Consider the following 10,817-nt stretch of genomic DNA (forward strand, 5'->3'; position numbering starts at 1 on the left):
GAACTTACCCATGTACCTTTCAAGTATCGGCAAGATGAAATTCCAGAGAAATACACATACCCTATGAATGATCATGTACATGACTGTGTATTCCCCAGACCAAGGCCAATCCAGAGAAGAACATCACCGTGTATACAATGTACACACCCGTGTATATCCCAGAATAAAAAAAGCATGTTCCAGAGGAGTCCACGGGTGGGAACAAAGCACACACTTATGCAAAACTCTGAAATTAAAGAGCAAGTCATCCAGAGATATACACGGCCATGTAACCCCAAGGATTGTGTTTTTGAAATCATCTAGAGAGTTAGATTGGTAAAGTGCACGCCCGTGTACTTTACCATGCACTTACCTAATTCCCGAGGGTATAAAAAGAAAGCTGAAAAGGGTATTCGAGGCAAGGTTTAAGGAAAGTGATTTGGAATGACAGCTAGGGTTTTGAGGTGAGTTCAAGGAAGAAGAGGGAGTTTGAAGAAGCCGCCAGAGTGAGGATCCTTGCCGATGACATCAGCTCACATTGATTCCTACATTGAAGACATTGAGAAGGGTTCTTTCTTTCATGGACATTGTTCTAAGGATTTATTTCTTTTATTTTGAGACGAACATGAACCCCAAAGAGGGTTAATTTCCTTGGGTGTTTGGATTTGATGTAACTTGGGATATTTACACTTTTATATTGCTTTTAATATAGATATCATTTGGATTGTTAGGTTTATCTATGTCATTATATTGTTGATATAGCATAACTAGAGTGACTGTTTCATAATGATTGCTTGATTGAGATCAAGAAAGTCATTGAGTAGAATCATCCATAAATGAAGGGAATCAATAGTGCGCACTAGAGATAGACCACTTGTCATTCTTCCTATTAGAATTGAGTAGTGAGAGATCCGATTTCTAATTGGGAGTAACCTAGATCTCTTTGCAATCATATCAAAGTAGAATTAGAAGAGATTTAATTCTACCATAGTATAGGATTAGGTATTGAGGCAACACGAGAGAACACTCGATATATTCTTGAAAAGCCTTAGACCAACAACACTAGGGTTCAATCTATGTTACTTGCAATTACTTTAATTTATTAATCCCAAGTAAAATCCTATCCAAACACTTTCTTCTCTCATTGGTTATTCGCTTCTTAGACTCTTGACTTTGGTCCTTTGCAATCTTGAATTTTAGTTAGCTTTTCACTCGTTGACAAGTGATAGGGATGCAAGTGCACGTGCCAATCGCTTAATAAAGTGTGTGTAAGTGCAGAGTGTCGGTCTACAGGGAAGAAAGTGAATACTATTAACAACTCTAAAACCGAAAAATAACCTCAGTGATCAAATGTTGCGTATGTGAACAAAAGCAAGTAAAAATAAGAAAATAAGGGAAATAATAGGAGAGAAGTCAAGGAAGAAAGCGATATCTGCGCATAGCATCCATCTAAGGTTATGAAGTTCAGAACAAAGGTTGTCTAAATATGTAATCCTATTTGAATCGAAAGGTTTTCAAAATTATACTAAACCATGATTTCTCAGTTGAAGAGTAGCTGATAGGTACAAAGTTGATACAGACATCCACACAATCGCATTAATACCTCTATGAAACCTTATCGTGAGCTAATGACAATCTCTTAAATAGATAATATCCCCCAAAAAGAGAGAGATTAACCCTAATCTAAATACAGAGCAAAAATTGGATTTTTCTAAATACAGTTATTACTGACCCACTCAAAAGGATTGTGGGAGACAAAGTCTCCAAAGTACCCTAACTAGAGGTATACTCACGATCCTCTCGAATTACGGCAAGTCTAAGCTAGGTGGTAATTTTTTCTCGTCATGTAGCAAAGCAAAATATGATAGCTAGGGCTTTCCCTTTATAGCAATCAAGCATTCAATCACACAATTAGACTCAAATAGATATGATTGCAAATAAGAAAACAATTAAGCATCAAAGATCCAACAACCAATGTCAAAAATATAAACCCTAGAGTTCAACTATGCCCAAACATCTATAAATTAGCCCTTCATTAATGGAGGGCAAGCATCCAAGATACAAATAATAGGAGAAAACATGAAATCCATGAAAACCCTCTTCTTAATCGTACTGATAAAGAATCACCAAAGAAGCCCTAGGAAAGCTTCCATGCACGCCATTAAGATGAGCTTAACATCTACAACCTTCAATCCCCTTGAATGTGGATCAAAATCTCCCTTCAAATCAACCTTAAGTGCTGGAGATTCATATTCTTTCTTCCCTAACTCCGGTCTAGCTTACGGGCGTAAGGACGTGGCCATAAAAGAGCTAGTGAAAATAGCTGTGAGTCTTACATGATCACTTATGGTCATAAGTCACGTCTATAAGGTCTTCTGTTTGTATTATGGTATAGCTTATGGCCGTAAGCACTGGGTCGTAACTTCACTGTGTTGCTTCTTGCGATTGCCCTTATGAGCGTATGTTGTGGTCGTAAACTCCTCTTGATGGTCCTTACGGGTATCCTTACAAGCAAAAGCCTGACCCGTAAGGTTCTCTAATTTGGCTCTGAATCTCCCCTTACGGACATAAGCATGCTCGCAAGATTCTTTGGAATCTACTTACAGTCATAAGGTTGCCTGTAAGCTGCCCGTAAGCCACCTAGTTTGCCTTATCTTTTTTCAAATGATGCCAAGAGAGCTCCAACTTCATCGTTTAAGGTCTGAAATGCTTCTTTTGGTTCTCTCATGTTGAATTGCTGCCCTAAGCCCGAGAATATAAAACAACTATATTTAGCATCGGATTCCACAATATGGTTCTAATACATGCCGAATGAGTGTACAAAATGATATAAAATATATAAATATTGTACACTCATCAACAAGTTAGTTGTTATCTAGATATTGAGGATAGAGCTAATGCTAGTAATTTTTTAGCCTCTGTGGATTTGACAACCCTACTCACACATACACTATTACTGATGACCTATACACTTCTGGAGTAGTGTGCATAACACTTCAAAATATCAAAATCTAGGAAGAGTAATAGATTGCTCTATTATGGAATGAAGCATTGAATTGGAAATCATCTTAAAAATTGGGTAATAAATAAATTTAAACATTTATACGTAGCATAAGTTGTAGCTCTCTTTCATAACTCCCTACATAAAAGAAGTTGAAGGTATCTCCAAATTTTATTGCAATTTCATGTACTTGCAAAAGGGATACTTTATGTGGTAATTAAATGCCAACTATTTTGTAGAAATAGTCCACCACAAGCAACATAGATTGTTATACAAGGATAAGCATATAGAAATAATATTCAAGTTTTGGATGAAAGAAAATACAAAAGTCAATAGATCTTCAAGCTCAATGAACTATATGTTGCTCCTCTACAATGTATTCTAGAAGTATTTTCTGAGTTATAACATTTTATTTACAATAAACAAAGCACATCCAACTTATAAAGCATGAACAATATTCGCCATCTTTTAATTAGACAAAAGAAAATTTTCCTCTTTCTCGTGAAACTTATCATCGGGACTACCAAAGCTTGATATTTTACACACATCAAAATTGATGACTCAACTAATTAACCCATGTGACAATAAAGTTGTTTGTAAGGCCTTCAATTTCATTTAATAGCCATGCTAACAACATGAAATAGTACTTTTAGAGATACAATTATTGTTGAAAACGATGATGGGCCAAAATATGCACTTCAATTTGCATATATACCCCTATATATTAATATATACATATAATTTTAAAATTTCTCACTTTATAAATCAAAGTAAATAAAATTATATTCGCTTAATTATGATTATGTATTTTGATTAAACTTATGTATTAATGAACTAAAAATAATAAAAAAAAATTTATCTCAACTCTTGTAAAAGCGATGCGGGGCATGCCTGATCTTAAAGTGATAAAATTGAGACCTATCATTTTAAAAACAGGTCTTTTTTTTTGTTTGAGGCATGAATAGAATATATTTATCGTAGCCCTTAGAAGTTTTTGGGTGGGTCTTCATGGAAAGATTAATAGTCCAATCTTTGGAAAAGTCTATTCATAAGGCAGTTAAGTTTTTCACAAATTCATATAATAGCTTGCATATATTGATTGTTTTTTTTTATTTAGTTATCTTTATATAGAAATATAAATAACTATCTATGACATGTAGGTACTAATTTAACATCCAAACAAGCCATTACAGTTGTACATATACCCTTCCTTATGAAATGGGAAAAAGTAGAAAATTTTCTTCTATTCTTTTCAGAAGAGAATAACCGCTAAAGTTCATCATGCTGAATGGGCGTTATAAAATAATTAAACAAAAGAGAAAAAGAAGAGAAAGTAATAATAAGGGTATACGAAAGAATATAGAGAAGAAAGGAATAAAAAATGTTGTTAGTGCAAAAGCACTTTAATTGTCATGATTCGACACCAAGTCAAGGTGATATGGCAACGATTGTGACATGGCATAGATAATGGCATTGGAAGTATGATGATGTGACAAAGAGTCTTGGCTTGGAGGCAAAATATCTTGGAAGATCTTGAAGGAGCTACTTTTGGTATGTGTTACAACTTGAGGAGTAACCATCATGAAGACTAAATGAAGATACTTGTATTTTTGACAAGTAGATCAATCAAGCAACAACTTGAAGGCAAGATCTTATCAAGACCATATTTAGGAGATTTAATTGAAGACTAAATATAGATGGAGCTTATTTAAAGAAATACCTATCAATGGTATGATTGAAGACTATTACCTTAATAAGTATGATTGAAGACTATTAAAGGTATGATTGAAGACATGCCAAATTGGAGAAATACCTATTGATGGTATGATTGGCATGATTGATTGAGGATATATTCTTGGGGAGATTTGAAGACCAAACTTGAAAGAATTGAAGATCAATTTTGGAAAGTCTTTGAAGGCTAAACTTGGATGAATGAAGATCAAGTTTGAAAAGTTTCTTGAAGACGCACAAAAACGTGCGCCCCTTGCGAGGGGACTGCGTGGTGAGAAACTGAGAAGGTAGGCTAGTTGCCGATAGTCGGGGTTCGGGAGATCATGCTGCACCGACTCGGACTAAGCATGACCTGGAGGTTGATGGATTTTGAGGTTATTCGCAATGGAACCAAAACTTAGTCAAGTCAGCAGTCAAGGCCATGTTGCAAGTTATGTTACAAAAGGAGTTGCAATAGTTAATTTTGGAAGGTTCTAAAGTTAGTAGCCACAAAGATTATAAAAGAGGTATGGGCTATTTTTGGGACGTTGAGGCATCTATATAAGCTACTTTGCTCTGAGATTATGGTGTGCAACTGCAGCTAGAGAGAGTGTGTGCACTAAACAATCTAGAGAGGGTAGTTATTTTTATTTGTGAGAGTGAGTGGCAAAGTGTTTGTACTCATGTATTTTCACCTCTTTTAGTAGATTATTTATCTTCGGGCTTGGCCCCCCAAACATAGGCGAGTTGGCGCCGAACTGGGTTATCAATTTCGTGTGTCTCCTTTTTGTTTGGTTTGTATAAAATTTCTATGAGGGTCTAAATGTTCTCTAAACCCACAAACCACACCGGCGGAACTAACAAATGCTTTTATTTATTTGGAAAAACAATGCTTATCCTTTGCCTTTATTTATAGGCCCTTTTACATTAAAAAACAAATCAATCACGGTTCTCAATCTTATAAACTTGGCAAACATTATGATATCAATATAGTGAAATCTAGTAAAAACTCAATCTCATGAAATTTATACAATCACATAAAATCTAATTTTTACAACTGTAATTACCACTAGTAGATCATCATTTGGGTGATCTCAAAGCAGGGATTCACTCCCAACTATGCATATTCATTAGTTTCCGGACAAAATAAAAAACAAGCAGTATTACCATGCATTGTCATAAGTAATCAGATGCACAGTTCGTTCTCAGATAAAACCATGCATTATTCCTCTCTCACAGCGGACTTCTCTTACCCAAGCATACTTTTCCTCAGTCAAAACTTGGTTTGATGTAATGGTGGTAGGGTCATTCCAGCGAATAAAATTGTGTTAACCAAATAATTAAACAAATAAATAATAGGTTGAGGATATTAAAAACACAGCCGAAAAGTCTTTCTATATATAATTTCTTATTGGAGTCATAAAAGAGAACATTAAGGGAGAGTGCTAATGATTAATGCTTAGTTTTAATGTTTTGTCATTATATGTTGGATTTCAGCCCATTTGGTGGGCTACCAACAAAGGAAATAAAGCTTGTGCTTGGCCCAAGTTAAATATGGAAAAAAAATGAAGCTATGTCAATAATGAAGAAGTGGAGGGTAACAAGGTAATTTTTCACGCTAAAATCTCTCATTTATTGTGAATGAGAAGGAGTCATTCTTAGGGCAGTGTGCAACATGTGAGAAAAGAGAGAGAGAGAGAGAGAGAGAGAGAGAGCTACCACCAAGAACTCAAAAAAAAAGGGGAGAAATTGAAGAGAGGGAGCTAGGGCAAGGAGATCGGACGGCCAAACATTGCCGGATCTCACTCAAACTCCGGGAGAAGATTCTTTGCAAGTAGCTCCACCTATTGATTAGGTTTGATTCTTCCTTTACCTCTTCTTGTAGTTTGTTATCCATCCTTGTTGATGATGATGGTGGTAATGTCATACAAAACCCTCTCCTATGAATGTTGTTGCCCTCATGCATGTAAACCTCTAGTTAGCTAGAGAGGAACCATTGTAACCCATTGTTGACATAGTGGATGAATGTTTAAGAGGCTCTAAGGAGTCCCATGGTTTTTCTCTTGATTAGTAGGGTTTTTCATGCTAAAATTGTGTTCTTGCATTGTTGTATATTTGTTCATCTTATTCTAACAAGATTTGAGGGGTTTGAGAGTGTTTTGAGCTTGTTTTGAAGCTTTAAAGACTTGTAGATACTTGGGAAGACTTTTTGAAGCCTCAAGGATCTTGTTCGAGGTTGTTTGCAGTTTATGCAGGCTGTATACGGGCCGCGCAAGTTTGCCAGTGAAGTTCGCGGGCGTTTTGTGGCCGCATGAGACCCGCACATGAACAATGATTTTACTACAGTGTCTGAAATAGTACCGTGAATAGTAACTTTACTACATTAAACCTATAGACAAAAAGGCTCGCGGCAAGCTCTCGCCGGCATACCGGCCGCACAGGATCGAGCAATGAGGTTCACGGCCAAGTCTACGCTACATACAGGGCGCGCATGAACAGTAATAGTGTTACAGTGCAGTGAACAGTAGAATTACTACAGTGACTTCCGCAGTTTTTCATTGTTCCAAAAACCTGAAAACCACGACATTATCAATTATTAATGTTTAGGTTTAAAGTAGTCTTTTTGTTAAATAAAATCTTCTACGCTAAACATACATATATAGGAGAATCCTCAAGAATGAAGGGGTGGAGAGCTTTATATAACATCTAAATATGCATGTCAAATGCAAGCAGAAATGCCATAATAATAATAATAATAATTCTTTTAATAGTCTATCTAATTTTTTAAACTCATATTTTTAAGTTTGTTTACATTAAATTATAACTTTCTAGTCTTTCTACCATTTTAATTGAGCTATTTCAATCCCCGTTTTTTAAGATTTAGTATTAAGATTTTTAGGGTTGAGGAGAATTAAAAAAATTTAAAAAAATATACATTAAAATAGTGCGACTAAAAAAACGTAAGTTTAGAAAAAAGAAAGTAAGTTTAGAAAAGGAAAAGAATTGTTCAAAAAAGTACACCTAATAATTATAAAAATCAAGGCAATGACTCTTAACTCAATTTTCCTTTGTTTAATCAGCCTCACAGTCTCTCTAACCAGCAGAGTTCATTTAATAGCATTTTACAAATCGTTCACTATTTACATAAAACTACTAAGTTTATAGATAATGCGGTAAAAACATTCAAACACAGAACATAACATATTCAACAAAAGAAGCACACATCATCAAGTTCCTAGTTCAATGATCAAAGCTCTGTGGAAGAACTGCTCTCTTGCCAAATTTCTAATTTGCTTAAGATATTCTCTAAACTTTATCCTTCCCTCGTCAACTTCCTTCCAAATGGCTTCCATGACATCGTCTATAGCTCTGTCGACTGCCTCACTCTCAATCAAACACTTTGATGCCTCATCAACAACATCCACCACTTCCTCTATATCATCGTTAGCTCTCAACCATTCCAAGATGACTACAACATCTAAGGCCATGTTAAGCACAGCATCTCTTAGACTCATCCTCTCTTTCTCAAGCTCGTGTATGAAAAAATTTAATCTGTCAGCTCTTTCAAGGAGCATGCCTTGCAAGCCTAGCAAGTGCTCTATGTCTTCCTCTACTTGAGCTCTGAAACATCCCTTATCATGATGGACTTGCCTAGCAAGCTGGAGCTCAATATCCTTCCTGTTTGTCGTGATCATTTCTAAAGATTCATCAACAAAATCTGGGTATGGGGTACATATCTTAAGGACCTCGACAATTTCACGTGTTAGGTCGGATAAATTTGATCTAGGGTACTTCCATGTTTCCAGATAAGGGCAATGAGTAGAACAAGAAGACGGATCAATAAAAGGATGTTGATGATGTATCTTGGCTTCAGAGTGAGACGAAATATAGACCAGAGGGGCAGTGAAAGGATAGTCTTCTTTTAACCATATGGTCATTAGTATTGGCAGCTTCGATGGAGGCACTGTAAGATAACCGCTGACGTTTAGAAGGTGAACAACAGTGCCGTCGTTATGAATATAATTTTCTGCTGAAGGGATGAATGAAGGGAAGTCATAAAAGAGTGAAAAGAGGTGTTCACGAATGAGCCATTTGAGCTCCAGATGTTTGTAGGACAAAGATCCCATGCCTGTGTCTGAGAATGTGGAGTCTATGAATTCCATGGAAGAAGATGATTGCACTGACACCATTGTCTGAAGGGCTTGTGGGAAATGAAGTCAGTGATCGAGTTCAACTGAAATGGGAGAAGATGCCACACAACTTCAAAATAGTAGACCATTTAAACTATATATCTGAAAACAACCTATCAAATTAGTAGTTAATAAAGATAAACTGGTAATAGACTTGATGTTATTGATCATTAATAATAAGCAATGTTAATTAAGGGATCTTTGAGTCAATAGTCAGTTTTTATATATTCACGTCATTCTTTTTCTAGTTGTTTGATATAACATACATTGAAGTTATCAGTCTTTAACTTGAATTTGAATTATAATATAGTTTTGTTTAATTATAAGAAACATATGTCGCCATTTGGCTTTTTGCCTGCAGCTTTCTTTCATTCTTTGTTATCATATATATGTGGAATGTTCAATGTGGCAGGTGGAGAGTCGCTATAATTACAAGATTAACTTTATAATAAAATTTTATGTTATACTTGAGAGCTTTTTCTCAGCAAGTAAAGAGGTGGAGAGATTCAATTGCAGGATTAAGCTAAAGTTGAAAATCTGCATCTTATTTATTAAACTCTTTTCAAAATAATTGCTTTGCACAGATTTTTTTGGTTTTTTTAAACAATATTAAGGAAAGAAGTTTATTTTTTAAAACTCAATATTTATAATTTGTTTTATAAATTTCAACTTTCAGGGAACAATAATAATTATTTTTGAAATGGCTATAATTAACTTTTAGAATATATGCACTATTTTTTTATTTTTAATTTTAATTTTTGATTTTTTTTTATTTAATTTTATATATAAATGAATAAATCACTCCTCTTAACTGTATTGTTAAATGATGTAAAAGAGTTACTATTTTTTTATGACAAAATGGTTGAATTTATTTTGTTAATATTCAATGGATCAGTTATATTTATATATATATATATATATATATAATTTATATACTTTTGGATCATGAGATCTCTTAAATTTGCATTTATATGGCCCAACCATTGGCCTATATTTCTTTCAAATTTAATTTTTGTTTATTCGGTTTGGTTTTTAATAAATTGTAAGTTACTTGCGTGATATCTTTCGTTAGTCAACTTTTATTATTATTATTATTATTATTATTATTATTATCTACTTGAGTGCTTACACGGGTAGTTGTCATTATAGTGACCTCATTAAAGTTACATCACCATATATCAGGGTTCATTTCATTCATGCCCACAAATGTTTGTATTTTATAACACTGTGGTCATAAAACTTTTTTTTATAACATAAAAGTCATTTAACTTTTCTCCTATTGCATGTGAGGCCATAATAGTCTGTTTTAAAATGGTTTCCGATGCCACATTAGTGCCACTTCAATGCCACATCAGCACCCTCGCCCGGAAACAACCTTAAAACAGGCCATTATGACTTTACGTGCAATCGTTGAAAAGTTAAATAATCTTTATATTACAAAAAAAAAAGTTTTGTGGCCATAGGGTTATAAAGTGCAAACATTTATGGCTGTAGGTGAAATGACACCCACACATCATTATGCAAATAAAAATTTGACTTTAACCTTTAGGACATGAATTAAATATATGGCAACTATTTGCAAGCATAATCACAAAATAAATAAATAGATAATAAAAATAAAAATTACTAGGGAGTTTCATAAGCTCTCGCCATCTTTTCATATTTCGACTTCTTATTAGTTGTCTTTACACATTGCATGAAGCTCTCTCGCCATAAATTCGATCATGAGCCAAATTTAAAAAAGGATTGACCTAGTTTTGTTGACGTAAAACAAGGTGGAAGACTTATATGGAAAACTTGGTATATATACATGGAGCTCTACCGTGTAAATTCATGAAATTGTTTAGTGACATTGAATTGGACCCATGCTAGAAATTAATGGGAAGAATGAAGAACACTTGCTTGACCTGAAGCTATCTTATAATAAATTCTTATAT

The 10,817-nt window shown here is 34.5% G+C and overlaps 1 protein-coding gene across 1 annotated transcript; it reads right to left on the reverse strand.

The window, feature by feature from the left end:
* Positions 1-7,777: 7,777 nt before the first annotated feature.
* LOC120274089 (protein ELC) lies at positions 7,778-8,879 on the reverse strand. The gene has a single exon (XM_039280841.1). The coding sequence runs from the start codon at positions 8,851-8,853 to the stop codon at positions 7,918-7,920; it is 936 nt and encodes a 311-aa protein (XP_039136775.1). The 5' UTR covers positions 8,854-8,879; the 3' UTR covers positions 7,778-7,917.
* Positions 8,880-10,817: the final 1,938 nt, after the last annotated feature.

Source organism: Dioscorea cayenensis, chromosome 12, assembly GCF_009730915.1.
Source record: "Dioscorea cayenensis subsp. rotundata cultivar TDr96_F1 chromosome 12, TDr96_F1_v2_PseudoChromosome.rev07_lg8_w22 25.fasta, whole genome shotgun sequence".
In the NCBI taxonomy this organism is placed as follows: Eukaryota; Viridiplantae; Streptophyta; class Magnoliopsida; order Dioscoreales; family Dioscoreaceae; genus Dioscorea; species Dioscorea cayenensis.

Bases quoted from the DNA above. Each gene is read 5' to 3' on its own strand.
- LOC120274089 (XM_039280841.1), bottom strand. From the start codon at position 8,853: ATGGAATTCATAGACTCCACATTCTCAGACACAGGCATGGGATCTTTG.